At 33.8% G+C, this 18722-nt stretch overlaps 1 protein-coding gene across 2 annotated transcripts in view; it reads right to left on the bottom strand.

Moving 5' to 3' along the window:
• The window catches only part of LOC125681084 (TBC1 domain family member 19-like), a 45073-nt gene extending 26727 nt beyond the window's left edge, over nucleotides 1–18346 (bottom strand). The window contains exons 1-7 of one of the 2 annotated variants that reach the window (XM_048921006.2): nucleotides 18017–18346; nucleotides 16613–16685; nucleotides 16247–16368; nucleotides 14265–14339; nucleotides 12366–12429; nucleotides 10241–10282; nucleotides 8129–8225 (exon numbers count right to left, since the gene is read on the bottom strand). In XM_048921006.2, the coding sequence (XP_048776963.2) occupies nucleotides 8129–8225; nucleotides 10241–10282; nucleotides 12366–12429; nucleotides 14265–14339; nucleotides 16247–16368; nucleotides 16613–16685; nucleotides 18017–18112 (569 nt within the window). In that variant the 5' untranslated portion in view covers nucleotides 18113–18346. The remainder of the gene's footprint in view (nucleotides 1–8128; nucleotides 8226–10240; nucleotides 10283–12365; nucleotides 12430–14264; nucleotides 14340–16246; nucleotides 16369–16612; nucleotides 16686–18016) is intronic. The other variant, XM_048921008.2, reaches the window with a different exon arrangement.
• Between the last annotated feature and the right edge of the window lie 376 nt (nucleotides 18347–18722).

The following is an 18722-nucleotide window of genomic DNA, read 5'->3' as shown; positions in this document are numbered from 1 at the left end:
TTATTACAAAATATTAATAGTTTCTGAGATATTCTCATCAACCTTTGGACCCTTCTGGGCCCCTAATTTAAAGGGTCAGCCCCTTTTGCTTGATATCGTAAGAAAGGTCATGACATTTCAAACATTTTTTGTTCAACAAGTATTTAGAAATTCTTTACCGTTCTCGAGTTATTTCTAGAAGTAATTTTTAGGGGCCAAACTGTAGCTCCCTAACGGGGCCACATAGGGTAAAAACGAAATATGCATATTGTTCAGATCATCATTCTGAACAACTTTTGTTCTTTATTGCTTTTCAAAATATTTGTCGTTTTCGAGATACAAGGGGTAAAAAATTTATGGTTTTGGCCCTTAAAATCCCTTATTACGTAACATATGACCTAAATTTTTATATGAATAGATTTGGATTGTTGAGATGAACATTTTTTGTTCTTTGACTTATACCAAAATATTAACGATTTTTGAGATATTTGATCTAGACTTTGAGCCCTTCTAGATCCCTAATTTAAGGGGCTAGCCCCTAAATCTTGATATTGTCGAAAAGATCTCGTAAATGTGCACAACTTTTGTTCTACATGTCTTAACAAAATATTTGCAAGAAAAAAGATATTGGAGATCAAAGGTCAAAAATCGCCGAAATCGGCGAAAAATTTTGGCATCCATTTTTTCAGGTCCAGGCGAGCGTTTAGGCAAATCGCCTCCGGTAAAATCGAATCCCCCACAAATCTTCTAAAATGTTTACTCTATCTTGTGTAGAAATTTCAAGACTCTAGCTTCAAAACTAACGGAGGAGATGTGTGGACAACAAGGCCCTTCAAAAAGTCACTAAAAGAGAGATAACTCCTGACCGGAAGTGACGTCAAGCACGAAATTTTGCAAGCAAAGTCTCATCACCAAAAGACATCTTTCCTGAAAATTTCGTGAAAATCGATCGAGAAATGGCTGAGAAAAACGCGTGTACTACCAAGGAAAATAATAATAATAATAACTAGACACGATCTCGTTGCGAGCAACGAGTAGGTCTTCCGTCCGATTTGTTGATGCACTCGGAGTTAAAAAAGAACAAAAAAAGACAAATGAGTCCCAATTTAGTTTCCGACTTTAAGACACTTTAGATATAATCAATTTTTCATATCATAAGCTTCTGAAGCAAAGTTGCGGTGAAATTCGTTTGAAATTCAACTCTCCAGGCGAGCCATAAGGCCCGCGGGCCTATTTCTTGATGTCATTTGTTAGCCCTCTATAGACTCAACAACTTTAGTTCTATATGTCTTTACAAAATATTTACCTGTAAAAAGTTATTGAGATCGATCGATATGGACAAAAAATCGACTCTACAGGCGAGCCATTAGGACCATAGGCCTATTTCTTGATATCAATCGATAGATCTCGATAAACTGAACAACTTTTGTTCAATATGTCCTTACAAAATATTTACCAGTTACAAGTTTTTGAAATCGACTGATATCGACAAAAATCGACTCTACAGGCGAGCCATGAGGCCCATAGACCCATTTTTTGATATTGATCGATAGGTTATGACACATTGAACAACTTTTGTTCAATAACGCTTTTCAAAAAATATGTCGTTTTAAAGATATGAGGCGTCAAATATTTACGATTGTGGCCCTTAAAATCTCTAATTACGTAACATATGACCTACTTTTTGATTTGATAAGATCAAGCTCGTTGAGATGAACATTTCCGCTTCTACAACTTATTATAAAATATTAATAGTTTCTGAGATATTCTCAAAAACATTTGGACCCTTCTGAACCCCTAATTTAAAGGGTCAGCCCCTTTTGCTTGATATCGTAAGAAAGGTCATGACATTTCAAACATTTTTTGTTCAACAAGTATTTAGAAATTCTTTACCGTTCTCGAGTTATTTCTAGAAGTAATTTTTAGGGGCCAAACTGTAGCTCCCTAACGGGGCCACATAGGGTAAAAACGAAATATGCATATTGTTCAGATCATCATTCTGAACAACTTTTGTTCTTTATTGCTTTAAAAAATATTTGTCATTTTCGAGATACAAGGGGTAAAAAATTTATGGTTTTGGCCCTTAAAATCCCTTATTACGTAACATATGACCTAAATTTTTATATGAATAGATTTGGATTGTTGAGATGAACATTTTTTGTTCTTTGATTTCTACCAAAATATTAACGATTTTTGAGATATTTGATCTAGACTTTGAGCCCTTCTAGATCCCTAATTAAAGGGGCTAGCCCCTAAATCTTGATATTGTCGAAAAGATCTCGTAAATGTGCACAACTTTTGTTCTACATGTCTTAACAAAATATTTGCAAGAAAAAAGATATTGGAGATCAAAAGTCAAAAATCGCCGAAATCGGCGAAAAATTTTGGCATCCATTTTTTCAGGTCCAGGCGAGCGTTTAGGCAAATCGCCTCCGGTAAAATCGAATCACACAAATCTTCTAAAATGTTTACTCTATCTTGTGTAGAAATTTCAAGACTTTAGCTTCAAAACTAACGGAGGAGATGTGTGGACAACAAGGCCCTTCAAAAAGTCACTAAAAGAGAGATAACTCCTGACTGGAAGTGACGTCAAGCACGAAATTTTGCAAGCAAAGTCTCGTCACCAAAAGACATCTTTCCTGAAAATTTTGTGAAAATCGATCGAGAAATGGCTGAGAAAAACGCGTGTACTACCAAGGAAAATAATAATAATAATGAAGAAGAAGAACGCGAACAATAATAGTAAGGTCTTCCGCAGGAGACGGAAGACCTTAATAATGAAGAAGAAGAACGCGAACAATAATAGTAAGGTCTTCCGCAGGAGACGGAAGACCTTAATAATAATAATAACTAGACACGATCTCGTTGCGAGCAACGAGTAGGTCTTCCGTCCGATTTGTTGATGCACTCGGAGTTAAAAAAAAAAAAAAGACAAATGAGTCCCAATTTAGTTTCCGACTTTAAGACACTTTAGATATAATCAATTTTTCATATCATAAGCTTCTGAAGCAAAGTTGCGGTGAAATTCGTTTGAAATTCGACTCTCCAGGCGAGCCATAAGGCCCGTGGGCCTATTTCTTGATGTCATTTGTTAGGCCTCTATAGACTCAACAACTTTAGTTCTATATGTCTTTACAAAATATTTACCTGTAAAAAGTTATTGAGATCGACCGATATCGACAAAAAATCGACTCTACAGGCGAGCCATTAGGACCATAGGCCTATTTCTTGATATCAATCGATAGATCTCGATAAACTGAACAACTTTTGTTCAATATGTCCTTACAAAATATTTACCAGTTACAAGTTTTTGAAATCGACTGATATCGACAAAAATCGACTCTACAGGCGAGCCATGAGGCCCACAGACCCATTTTTTTATATTGATCGATAGGTTATGACACATTGAACAACTTTTGTTCAATAATGCTTTTCAAAAAATATGTCGTTTTAAAGATATGAGGCGTCAAATATTTACGATTGTGGCCCTTAAAATCTCTAATTACGTAACATATGACCTACTTTTTGATTTGATAAGATCAAGCTCGTTGAGATGAACATTTCCGCTTCTACAACTTATTATAAAATATTAATAGTTTCTGAGATATTCTCAAAAACATTTGGACCCTACTGAACCCCTAATTTAAAGGGCCAGCCCGTTTTGCTTGACATCGTAAGAAAGGCCTTGTCATTTTAAACATTTTTTGCTCAACAAGTATTTAGAAATTCTTTACCGTTCTCCAGTTATCTCTACAAGAAATATTTAGGGGCCAAACTGTAGTTCCCTAATGGGGCCACATAGGGAAAAAACGAAATGTACATATTGTTTAGATTATCATTCTGAACAACTTTTGTTCAATAATGCTTTTCAAAATATTTGTCGTTTTCAAGATATGAGGCGTCAATTATTTATGATTTTGGCCCTTAAAATCCCTTATTACGTAACATATGACCTACTTTTTGATTTGATAAGAACAAGCTCGTTGAGATGAACATTTCCGCTTCAATGACTTATTACAAAATATTAATAGTTTCTGAGATATTCTCATAAACCTTTGGACCCTTCTGGGCCCCTAATTTAAAGGGTCAGCCCCTTTTGCTTGATATCGTAAGAAAGGTCATGACATTTCAAACATTTTTTGTTCAACAAGTATTTAGAAATTCTTTACCGTTCTCGAGTTATTTCTAGAAGTATTTTTTAGGGGCCAAACTGTAGCTCCCTAACGGGGCTACATAGGGTAAAAACGAAATATGCATATTGTTCAGATCATCATTCTGAACAACTTTTGTTCTTTATTGCTTTTCAAAATATTTGTCGTTTTCGAGATACAAGGGGTAAAAAATTTATGGTTTTGGCCCTTAAAATCCCTTATTACGTAACATATGACCTAAATTTTTATATGAATAGATTTGGATTGTTGAGATGAACATTTTTTGTTCTTTGACTTATACCAAAATATTAACGATTTTTGAGATATTTGATCTAGACTTTGAGCCCTTCTAGATCCCTAATTGAAGGGGTTAGCCCCTCAATCTTGATATTTTCGAAAAGATCTCGTAAATGTGCACAACTTTTGTTCTACATGTCTTAACAAAATATTTGCAAGAAAAAAGATATTGGAGATGAAAGGTCAAAAATCGCCGAAATCGGCGAAAAATTTTGGCATCGATATTTTCAGGTCCAGGCGAGCGTTTAGGCAAATTGCCTCCGGTAAAATCGAATCCCCCACAAATCTTCTAAAATGTTTACTCTATCTTGTGTAGAAATTTCAAGACTCTAGCTTCAAAATTAACGGAGGAGATGCGTGGACAACAAGGCCCTTCAAAAAGTCACTAAAAGAGAGATAACTCCTGACCGGAAGTGACGTCAAGCACGAAATTTTGCAAGCAAAGTCTCGTCATCAAAAGACATCTTTACTGAAAATTTCGTGATAATCGATCAAGAAATGGCTGAGAAAAACGCGTGTACTACCAAGGAAAATAATAATAATAATAATGAAGAAGAAGAACGCAAACAATAATAGTAAGGTCTTCCGCAGGAGACGGAAGACCTTAATAATGAAGAAGAAGAACGCGAACAATAATAGTAAGGTCTTCCGCAGGAGACGGAAGACCTTAATAATGAAGAAGAAGAACGCGAACAATAATAGTGAGGTCTTCCGCAGGAGACGGAAGACCTTAATGAAGAAGAAGAACGCGAACAATAATAGTAAGGTCTTCCGCAGGAGACGGAAGACCTTAATAATCTTTGTAGCGGTTCCTATACATTGAAACAATGGAAGGTCGTCTAAAAATGTGAATCAGGCACTTAGCTGCCTATTATATATACGCAAATATGCCGCTGAATATACAACATTGCCTAAGAGAGAGGGAGTTAGAAAAAAATATATCTGTCATTGAAATACATTCATAATGTCCATTAAGTCAAATTTAAAGTGCTTTTTGGATTTCAAATCCTCAATCTCTGTTACCAGTTAATGTTGAATATATAACTTTTAATGTACACCATACGTGTACATGTTGTAGACGGATTTAAGGTATTATTTGTTATCAGTAACATTTACCATATATACCAGTCGAAAACAATGAAAAAAGTGGACAACTCAATTCATAAAACAAATGTAAAGTCAGTCCAAGTGCACATGGTGAGTTGGCATAATAAAACACTTTAGAAAATAATTCTGTGAATTCTTTTTGTTTTGGAAATTTACACGAAACCCTATTTTTAGTGATATGATGTGATTTTATTAGTAAAACTCAAGAGCTTCTGGGGGCTTTATCCCATGGGCACCCACCAAGGCTTTGCCCTGGACACACTGGGGGCCTCAAGGCAGCCTCAGACCCTCTACAGTGATCATACTTTGCAAACACTTTATTTTCTTCCTAGCTATGCAACTGAAATCACACCAGCCTTCCATTTTTACTATGCCCCCCCCCCCCCCCCCCCCCAGTATAAACAAACAAGAGATTTATTCTTTAATTCTATCTACAGACCAGCTAGTTGACTTGTTCACTTGTACGAATTAAATTCTACAGAGGGGTGTATAGATTTAAAATATGAGGGTTGTCTGTAAAGTTCATGGACAGCACTTAATTTTAGAAATAAAAAAGTCCTTTGATGAAATAAACGTTATATGTATTTACTTTACTTTCATATCTTTTATCGTTTTTTCGAAATGTAAATCAAATTGTTAAACGTAATATTTCAGATCTAAATAAGGAAGTATCGGGACCAGGAGCAACAGAAAAATCACACACGATTGTATATATTGTTCTAAGTTTTTATTCCCCTGATTTGCATACAAAACCGAGGTAATCTAGCGTCATATCGACCAATTAAAACCTATTAATTTCATCATTCAAACATTGATTTGAATTTCATTGTAGAAGCACTAATTATATATATGCAGGGTGGATTTTCTGAAAAATTACCAGAATTTGAACGTGTAGAGCAGCGTGCAGTGATAAAGTTTTGTATTAGCATCAGGAAAACACCAACAGAGATGCATAAGTTCATGAAGGAATCGAACACTCATTCAAAAGAAAGTTGATAGTTAAATTGGTATTCAAGTGGCACAAGCGACTTTCTGATGGACGTTTGGGTTTGGAAGATGATAAGCAAGAGGGCAGGCCATCCTTACGGGAGGAAGAACTGTAAAGTCTTACGACGCAACTTATTCAAGTAGTAACGTACGCATGTACCTACATCTTTCTTGAAAAGCGGGTTATACTAAACTAAGATTGTACATATACGTAACTAGATTTTAAGTAGACATCTCACTTAATCAATACTACTTTGATTACTGCTCGTCTGCATGGTATGCAGGTTTATCTAAATCCTTGCAAAAGAAATTACAAGTGCTTCAAAACAAAACAATCAGGTTCATCCATAATCTAAGCCCTAGAGCCACTATAAATTGTGGAATCTTTGACTCAGTTAACACACTCTGTGTAGCTGATAGAGTTAGACAACTGCGTCTTAATCATGCTTTTAATATTTTTCATGACCTTGTACCAAGATACTTGCACGAGCATTTTGTCAGAAACAACAATGTTACTAGAGCGGGCTCCAATTTCAATTTCATGGTTCCAAGTGTGGGGGCTTATAATAGTTCCAATTTTTACTACCATGCTATTATAGACTGGAATTCTTTACCATTTGAAGTTAAGTCTCTTAATAATAAAGTAAATTTCAAATTATTAGTTAAAACACACCTTGCACAAGAATCCCGCCAGAGGGAGAATAGGGAGTTTGTATATAGAAATTGAACCTCATTCACATTTTATTATTTATTTTAGGTTTTTAATTGTACATTGATCTTCCTATATTCAGGCCACACTATATCTTTTATTTACCTAAATATTTTACACATTGTTCTCCATGCCATCCAATTATAATTCATTTATTTATTTATTGACATAGATATATTTTTAATTTCTCAAGGACCCCATTGGAAATAAGCAATAATATTTTGCTTTAATGGGTTATCCTAGGTAGACTGTGATATAAGTACATAATGCAGCAGTGATAATATCTTGTGTGTGATGACAATACTGTGATAAATGACTGTGATAACATCTGGTATGCTAAGTTTATACAATTGACATGTGTATTTATTTATTTATATTCTGATGATGTTTTATACAAAATGATTGTTCTGCCTGAATAAAACTACTACTACTACTACTACTACCTTGTAAGACTTAGTTCAAAATTTACACTTGATGAAATGGTGTCCAGGCATTACCAAAGAAGTGATCCTAACTGAAAGCTGACTAATTTGAACAAATATTTGATAATTGGATAAAACAACACCAAAAATGTGAATTGCTAAATGGTGACTACATTGAAAAAATATGACAATTCATGCATGATGTTTTACTGATGCCAGCGCTCTGCTCTGTGTGATAACACAGGAACTTTGAAATGTGTGATAGTTTAGATTTTAAATGCTTGCATTGTACTGAAAATTTGTTACAAGACAAATAAAGTATAAATTCTATGTTAAGCCTGATTTTTTTTTTCGCAACAAAACACACGACCGTAATATAGAGGTTTACGTACAACCCATGCATTTCCTACAGGCAATACACCACACCTACCCTGAATAGACCACACCTACCCTGGCATATAATACACCACACCTACCCTGGGGTATCAGATCCGTGGTAGTTTGGGTTCTGTAGACCAATAATCACCTCCAGGAAGTCTTTGGGGGCATACACAGGACGAATCTGACTCAGATCTGCACAGAAAAAAATACATTAAATGAATTCTAAATTAACATGGATTACCATTTCAAAATGTTGCTTTCATTACTTCAACAAAATAAGTTAACCATTAAATGACAATCTAGCTGTTTTCAACGTTCATTTAAAATTTGTACAGAACTTTTATACAGTATATTCAAATCAAACCATCTTAATTAGACCAATTAATCAACAGAAAGAGGACGATACTTCAAATCTAAATTGACACAGGATACAATTATAACATTTATGAATTAACATGAGAGAACTAAATAATATGAAAATCCTTGCAACCTTACATGCAAATTCAATTCACTAAAAAAAATATATCAGAGTTTATTGAATTTCAAGAAAGTCTTATAAACTAAGTAATTATAAAACTACTGCTTACACCGTGAAACCATTTCTTCCTTTCTTTTTTTTTTTTATTATTTTCCCATGCACGTATTTTTTCATGTATAGTTTAAAACACAAAAATGAAAACCCCTACATATATACAGTCAAACCTTGTTATCTCAAACTTGATGGAACCGAGAGAAAAAGTCGAGATACATGTATCTGAAGATTCAAGATATCAAGGGTAAAATATCTAAAGAAGAAGTGGTAGTAGGGACTTCCGGATTACTTTGACATATCCATGGTATATCAGTGTTCCAGATACCAGAGTTCAACTGTACATACAAACATTAATTTATGAGTGCTTAATATTTCAGTGTCAATTTTTCAATGCTCCTAGCTGTCAATCAATCTGATTTCACTGTGTTTACCAGAAACTGAGTAAATAACATGCAACGAATCATGTCTAATGATTACGTGTTGGTCGACTGTATCATATACTTCATTCAATAATTTATTCTGCTTCTAAAAAATCTGCTAAATACAAAGAGAGACAATTCAACTAACATAACTAACTACTATACCATCTCCAATTAACTCCCTCTCTGCAATAAACACATTTGGTTTCCAGATTAAAGTTAGGTACCATGTGCGCATTTCAATCATTATTTAAGCAAGAGTCACTTGATGTCACAACACAACTTACAGTATACATGTACATGGACTGCAAGTAAATCATAATTTCATTTTTTTTTTTCCACTATATATATTTCATTGAAAAAACAATTTCTATAAAAACTTATTGTGAGGTCAATTTAGTCAAATTTCCATTATTTTTTCGCTATAATATTGTTCAAATGAAGCAAATTGTGATATATTGGTCACTGAGAATAATTTATGAAATCATGAAGGCAAAATTTCTAACTTCAAAATATTATAATGCAGCCATAAAATTTCAATTTGAATTCGCATATGAGGTGAGATCCTACAGATAGAATCATTTTGAAATTATATGTAGATCTACACACATTCTGCATTTTAATACATTCATAAAAATGAGCTAGAAGTTAACGTTGCAATATGTTTTTTTCAAAAAGGCATTAATTTTTTCGATGAAATATAACTACAGGTCGTGAAAAAATGAATCACTTATGGCCAGGTAGTGTACTTTATCATAGAAAATCATTTAAATTCTACAAATGTTCTATAATTCTATGACAGTTTTGTTCTTGTCAAAAATCCCTACACAGCTATTGAACGTCCAATATCTGAACATTGAGAATATATAATTTCACTCTGCACTCTTTGATAATCTTATGAAGCTTGCTAAAAATTCTATCTATGCAATTTTGTGATTCAATATTGTATTTGTCAGATTTTTTCATCTTTAGGCTGCACCACACATGAATGGTAACCAATAAGTCTTGGAATAAATATTATATTATGAACAGAAAAAACCATGAAATGAAATTTATCAAAGCCGAGCTATCCCAGTTTCACTATCACCTCATCTGAAAACTATCGCTACTTAATTGCTCTCTATTATTACAGATGAATGAAAAAAGGAATATTTTGCAGACAAAGCTAAATATAGGACTACTTGAAAATTGATATGAAGTTCGAACAACACTACAGCCAGGCGATGAACCATGCTGAGAACCAGAAACCCGTTTACCTTCTGCGGCAGCATCTTTTGGCACAGTCTTTTCAATGTGGACTGTAAAGTACCACTTTTTGTACAGTAATGAAATTACTATATACCCCTTATTCCCAGCAACACCAGCAGTCTCAAAGAGATCACATTTATTAGCTGCACGTATTTCAGTTTCATGTAGATATATACATTTCTAATATTTTTGCCTTTGATATCTTTACAAATTGTAACTATAGCCATTTCCTCATGAATGTGAACAATAATCGTATGAATCTTGATAATTATAGCACGTCTATTTCAATGGTTGAGAATTTTCCAACAGACATGAAAATAAAACTAAATATAAATAAAAAATTATCTGTTTTGAAATGCATGAGGATATGAACAGCAATGCTTTACACTGGCATACTTTTCACGAAGCGTCATGCTGGTGTGAAGCATCGCAGTTCATACCTTCATGTAGATTTCACAAATGAAATTTATTTTTTACGTGTATTGGTGTAACTTACTGGAGGTTCAATTCATTGATACCTTAAATTTCACATCATTTGGCAAGTTATATAGATACACCAAAGCCTAAACATTCTATTTCTGGCACTAGTTTCTATTGTCTTTAATATAACCCAGCAGCCAAAATTTTTGAACATGTAAGTTTGAATCTGCATCATTTAATCTTTGTGGGGGCCAATTTGGTGATTGGAGATTTTACTGTTTCGTTTGGATGTGATTTGGTGATGGGAGATTTTATGGTTTCGTTTGGATGTAATTTGGTTATTGGAGATTTTACGGTTTCGTTTGGATGTGATCTGGAGATTGGAGATTTTACGGTTTCGTTTGGATGTAACTTGGTGGATAATAGTACATAATTTCTGTACAATGAAACATTATATGTATTGTGTATTTTGTTTTGGTTTGTGGGACATGATCTGGTTTCCACAAAATTTATGAAAATTGAGCCCTCATGAAATCTAATATGACTAATAACTCCACAGTATTATTTTTTAAAACTTAATTAATTTGGAAAAATAAATATTTTTCTTGAGATTTGATTTCATTTTTGGGTTCAGTTTTAATTTTTCCTGTCTATGGAGGACTTAGATTCATTAGTATGGCCATTCCACCAAAACAGCTAAAATTAACCAAAGCCCTCCATGGAAATCCTGACCACAGAGATGGAGTACAATTTTTGAGAACTTTAAGTTACACATTTTGTTTTGAGATAAATGTACCTCAGTCATTCTTGGGAGAGAACACAGTTAAAAATTAAATTTTATCGTATCTTCAAATTTTCTAATTAACTCCCCTTAGAAAGGAGCATAACCTCTCATTTGAGAGAATTTGATTGCCAGTCATCCAAACATGCTTTCTCTTAAGTTTGGTTGAAATCAGTTCCATGGTTCTGAGGAAGAAGTAAAAATCAAAATGCAATGGACAACAGACAGTCGACAGACAGCAATACAGATAAATGGACAGACCTCAATCAGAAAAGCTCACCTTAGCTTTCAGCTGAGGTGAGCTGAAATATTGAAATATCAAGAAAAAACACCAATAAGGCTTAATAATTATTGCATATTAATAATAAACATTTTTGCCATATGCAAGCAGTGTAATATCTTAGGATGGCATTTTTTCAATCAAACACTCCCATAGCCTATCACAAGCCAGTTTCACTTACTCTTGATTACTATCACAAAAGAAAACATTTATATTTCTAAAACATTTCTTTGACTTGAAAAATAAAATAATCAAATAACAACATGATATGTAAAGATTTTCAATCAACTGTCTTTCAGAAATTCATATTTTCGAGTTGGAAAAATCATGTAGAAGAATGTGCATACAAATGGAACATCATATAACAATGTTTCATGCAGAGAGATTTAGCGAGTGTATATATTTTCATAAGATGTGTATCTTAATTGGTGCTCAGATCGTTCATGGTATTAAATATTACATCAAAATAATTTATCACATCATTCACAACATTTAGGTCGTAATCTATAAACAGAATTATTTCTCTTACTGATTTGCAGTCCTATTAATAGTGTCTTATGATGGGCCTACAGTCCTATATATAGTACAGTGACCTGTATTGAAGATCAGACAACAAACATTGTGACAATTATATAAAGACTCTCGTTTTTACCTGGGCCGTCAATTCCAAGCTCCGTCCATTTCTGTGCCCATTCTTTCTGTTCCTTCTCTGGTCTCTAAATATTTTTTAAAACGAAAACTAATTTACAAAAGATTGACATCAATTGAATCAATCACATCTAGACTAAATTCACAAACTTAAAATTCAGCATTTTCCCCCAAGATAAAATTTCCCCTCCAATTCTTTCATTTTGATTCCCTTTCATCAAGTAAAATAATCCCAATCGGGCTTAATAAGAGATTGAGACAATTTTTGAAATACATCTTTTCAATTATGCTTCTTCTATTTCACTCTAGATGCAAGATGTTTTGCTAGACATTCCTGTAAATCCACATGGGTAATAAAAATGCGTAAATAATTCTTTTTTATCTGGCACTTTGACCCCAGAACCTACTAGCAGGGCTCTGTCCAGTACTCCACAGTCGAAGACTTCAAACTTTATTTTTCCTAATTCCGCAGAAAGGGTAGTTTCCATTAAAACCTGGATTAATTCCTGATATTAAATACACTGTATGTATAAATATTTACACTTCCAATGTTTTTGTCTTCCATACTTTTACCATTTGTATATAATGATAGCGAATTCCTCATGAATGTGTTGCAGTTTTGAACAATGTAATGTGTTTATGAGTCTTGATAAATATATTACACCTATTTAATGTTGGGGAATTCTGACAGATAAAAATTCTGGAAATATAATCAAAGGCCTCATGGGCCTCAGAGTCGACTCGCCCGCAATTTCCAACAAGGGGTGGGGGTATACAGTACTGTCTTATAAGCTTTAATTCTGAATCTTTAAAGTATGGTAAAACATGCGTATTATGCTTAACTAGATATCTATGGAAATGCAACGTCACAAACTAGGAACACGACACATAGGCTAGAGGAATTTACCCATAAAAGCTTCAAAAATTGTATGAACATAAAAGTTAAAGATCAAAGGTCACTATCCATGGTACCCAGCACATCTACATGAGATGATCATTTATCAGTACTTGTATGTCAATTATCAAAAGCCTACCGCAAAAGACAAAACAGTAACAGCCCTGATACAATTTGTAGCAGGTATCTATACAAATCATTCTCTTGAAGTCTTCAAATATCTTGATTGCCTCTTCTTTCATTCTGTTTACACGAAGTATTCCCGCAAAAATGTATCATGTGCGTATGTAAATGATGATTCCTTGTTCGTTGTTTATTTATTTAAACAAAGCAAATATAGAATTTGTTGATTCATTTCAGATATATTCTAGTCAGAATTCTGTTAGAATAATGGATTTACATGTGGAATAACACTGTTAATGTGAGTGTAAGGAACGATAACTCTGGGTAGAGATTGAACAATGTACATACAATGTAACGTATTCATGCGCTTTCATGTTGTCTCCAAACCAAATGATAAAGAAAATATCATTACAATTAGGTAACACTGCTTTTAAATGCAAGAACACAATAACCAATACTTTGTTTAAACCAACGACATTGATATGCACAATATTTCCCATATTTTGCCGAAATTTCAATGACCAGAGATTAAGAATTATTTGCATTATCTAGCATATTATATGTATCAACAAAGGTTTGTACTCAAAATCCAAAGTGCAGTGCCGGTGATAACAAGGGCCTTCTCGCTATCGCGAGCTGACTCAAAAAATGAATTTCATTTTTGAAAATACACAAGGGTATGAACCGCGAGACTTAACACTGGCATACTTTTCATGAAGCTTGTTAGCGCTTCATGAAAAGTATGCTGGTGTGAAGCGTTGAGTTCATACCCTCGTGTATTTTCAAAATCAAAATAATTATTCATTTCTTAAATATTAGAACCATTTATTTGTTTGATTGACATTGCCATAAGCATACTGACTTAAATAAGCTTTCATTGTCTACCTTTCTAGCTAGCGGAATATTCAGCTCTGTGCACATACTGTTTAAGCTTTTCAGAATTCTCTTTTCCCATGATTGCTAAAAATGAAATATCAGAGACATGCACATCATAAATTCATTTCACATTCAAGATAAGGAAAATAAAACAAGAAAAAGAAATGTTTGTAAAACATATATGCCCCCCCCCCCTCCCCCATGGTGCAAAATTGAAAAGGGTTATACACATGCATCATTTAATTGATAGTAGTGCCAAATCATTTCAAAATATTGAGCAGACAATATCTTCCTATGTCCGGAGTGGAATGATCATGTGACCTAAAAATCAATAGGGGTCATCTAATCCTTATGCTGTACCAGAGTACCAAGTTTGGTGTCAATCAAGAATATGATTCTTAAAATATAGGAGACAATACATTACTATGTCCAGTTTAACCCTTGACCTTTGACCAGGTGATCTCAAAATCAATAGGGGTTATCTACTCCTTAAGATGTACTGTACCAGTGGACCAAGTTTGATGTCTGTCAAGCAAAGGGTTCTCAAGATATTATGCAGACAGTGTCTTCCTATGTCCAGAGTGGATTGACCCTTGCCCTTTGGGCCTCAAAATCAATAGGGGTCCTCTTCTACTTATAGCCAACCACATATGAAATATCATTACGATCAAGTGAATGGTTCTCAAGATATTGACCGACCAACAGGTGCAAAGCAATATGCTCCTCTTCTTTGAAGAGGGAGGGGGGGGGGCATGAATATCTGATATATGTGTAGCGGTCGGCCGGGTTCGATCACAGGTGGCCAGTTAGCTCAGTTGGTAGAGCACCTGACTAGAGATTCAGGGGGCCCGGGTTCGAATCCCGGCCTGGTCCGTTGCATTTTCATAAATTTGTTTCACATTAATGTTGGATATATCATAAATTCATTTCACATTCAAGACATGGAAAATAAAAATATCTGATATGTAATCTGTATATTGTAGATTCTTTTCGCATTAGGGGCGAGATCAAAAAACTAAAGTCACATAATTTTCACCAAAAGCCCCTCCCTCCCTTAAAACTAAATATCATGAATGTTGAAACTAATCATAAGAACAAGCAAAAACATACGAGTATAAATAACACTCTGTATATCTTTCCTACTGTATAATTTTTCTACAAATGCAAGTGTACATTATAAAACTATTTCAAAACTGTTCTTTAAAATGTAATATTATATGGTTTTTAACAGTCACTTGTCTTTTTATCTTTTTCCACTAAAGTGTAATCGATGTCAGATGATAGAAACTTACAGGAGTTTTTACCCCCACTCCCCCTAACTATTTGAATTTAAATTTTTATCTGACATCGATCTTTGGATATCACGTACCCTGAAAGATATTTTCACATTAAGAACAATGAAATATTAGATATATATCATTTTTTCTTTCATGTTCTGGATAATAATGAAATAATGGATATATCATAAATTTCTTTAGCATTCAGGACAATAATGAAATATTGGATACACATCATAAATTCACTTCATATTCAGGACAATGGATATAATATAAATTCCTTTAATATTCAGGACAATGGATATATCATAAATTCATCTCATATATTCAGGACAAATAAATGGATATAATATAAATTAATTTTATATTCAGCACAATGGATATAAATTCGTTTGATAATGTTTGCAAGAATTGGTTGACAATTTTAAATCAATGATCTAATGTTTCCACTTTTGTTTCAAATAATATTTTGAGAAATGTTCCAATATCTATTCATTTTCTCAACAAATCAATTTGAATGATATACACTTAAGATAAGTAAAATCATTAGAATATATAGATACTTGTACTTTATGCCTAATCTTTTTGAGTTTTGGACCAAATTTTAACTCCCAAAAATCTGACTTAAAATTATAGGCGAGTATACATGGTATGTTGACTTCTATACACAAGATGTGTTCTATATACAGACAGCCTGTGCTAATACTTCCGTACCTGTGCTTTTCTGAGAAAGACTAGAGGTTCTTTCAAATGTTCTGCAGGCGGGGCGGGGTGTTGAAGTTTTGGGTGTGTTTGTAGAAATCTGTATATTGCATTTCTTAGCTTTCTATCCCAACCTACAAGATAAAAATGGAAAATGACATGGTATAATACACATGTAAAGCACATTACAGAGTTCATACCCTCATGTATTTTCCTAAATCAAATTTATTTCTTCATTGAGTACACACCATTAATAATTTGATATGCATGAATAAATAGAAGGCTCATATTAGCAAATCAATAATACTGAATGAATATCATTTAAATACATGCACAAGGTATACTCTGCCTTTAAAAAAGAAAGTAATCACTATTTACCTGAGTTCACAAGGCCATTAAGTACCCCTTTCTTTAATTCTGACAACCTCAAGGTAGGTTTGGCTATTTCTACCTGTAATTACAACTCTGATTTGTTATAATACACGTACCTCATTCCTGATCTATATATAATTACATGTATTTATTCATATATTTCTCAATACTGTTATGTACAAGACTTAGTATGCAAGAATAAACATCTGACATTGTCATTGGTCTGAGTTTGTAATTTTATCGGTTTTAAAAACATTTCCTGTCATCTGAGCTTTATATCACCTCTTTGAGAGGTTTGTTTGAATGAGTTAATAAGACCATTACAGAACTATACTAAAACAAGAATACCCAGTTACAAATATACTCTAACATGAAGGGAGAAAATGCAACAGACCAAACTGGAATCTGAACTCAAGTCTTCTGAATCTCCAATCAAGTGCTCTACCAACTGAGCTATCTGACCAATGAACCCAACTGACTGCCACATTCCTTCTTCCATAAATGTCTTCATACTTGAGGACATCAACCCAGGATCTTTATCCTATGGCAGGCATTTTCACCTGTCTGTTTCAGGGGTTTGTCTATGGCACCAAATGTAACAAGAAGGGAGAAAATGCAACAGACCAGACCATGATTTCCCCTGAATCTCTAGTCAGGTGTTTTATCAACAAAACTATCTGGCCACCACATAGTGCTTCTAAAGTCTTATTCTCATTCTAGGAACTAATAGTTGGGGAGCATTGTCATGTTCATAACAATATTTGACAAATCTTGTATCTAGGCATGTAATGAGGTCCCATCCAAAATCGATGCTGTAAAATAACACACTTATTGCTATGATTCTATAAATGACAAGTAGGGCTGAAACAATGTGCCCCCTTCACGATATGATACATATTACAATGCTTATGCAGCAATTCAATACTTTCAATACAATACAATATAAAGCAGAAGTCAATAATGACATTGAAGAAAAATTAATTACCATTTTCATCAGACTCAAGGCAAACAACAATCTGAACATTATTGGACTCTAGATCTATTTTGTCCCTCATGTTAGATAACATTAAAGTACAGGTCAAGCCTGATGCATTTTACTGAACCCGTTTGTAATAAATGAATCAAAAATCAAGGCAATGAATCGAGCGTTTATAAATATTGAACAGTATCAATATTTCAGAGAATCGTTTCAGTCCTAATGACAAGTTTATCTTTGGCAGTTTGGGCCACATCTGACATGGCACATACTTTCTGTGGAAACGAGGGTGTTATTTATATTCGGTAGATAGGAAAGACCGAAAATAAGTAACCCTCTCGTCTCCACAGAAATTGCATGGCACGTGGCTAGAATCTAAATTTTAGTCAAGTTTAAACCGTGTAGTCCTTTCATACACCAAAATACGATAATACCTGTGCTGCAAATTGGAGATCCGTATAAATCTTTGATGTTTTCAGCTCATCGATTAACGTTTGGATGTAAGCTTTGGAAAAATTGGAATCTCCCATTATCGACTACAATCGAGTCCTTAGCAACTATGTCAATTTTATCATCCCCGCCCTAAGGACGCACGTTCAAGGTATTCAGCAGTGCGATAAACAACACCACTCTTCAATTCCAAGGAAGCAAGCTTTGATATCAAACAATCTTTCACCAACACTAAATAAAATATAGTAGGTCTGGCTGTCTGTTTCCTCTTGTACGAGAACAGCTTTTTTAACTCCAGTTCACTGAAGAGTTCCTGAAATTATAATTCTCAAACGTAGACGGAAACGTTTCCGGAATAATAACGGATACTTCATTTTGTTCTTTTCGGATTGATCTAGCAACCCAAACTTGAGTCTTTTTCCTAAATATATGTTATTCAAGTTGTGTTTGTGTCTAGTTGGGTTTTTTTTTTAATTCACATCTTCACAATACACGTACACACTTTTTACGTTCGGTTCAAGCCTTGAGTGTACATGTACGTATGGAAATGAAGAAAGTAATTAAAGGCATAATTTTAAGAAAATACATCTCATGGTATAACTATACATGCAATATCATGTGCTTTTTTAATTGATTAGATACAATCCAAATGTTTCAATCAGCAATTTACATTACGATTTGTTTAGTTAT

The sequence above is a fragment of the Ostrea edulis genome, chromosome 2, assembly GCF_947568905.1.
Source record: "Ostrea edulis chromosome 2, xbOstEdul1.1, whole genome shotgun sequence".
Classification (NCBI taxonomy): Eukaryota; Metazoa; Mollusca; class Bivalvia; order Ostreida; family Ostreidae; genus Ostrea; species Ostrea edulis.
This window is presented reverse-complemented; position numbering and strand designations above follow the sequence as displayed.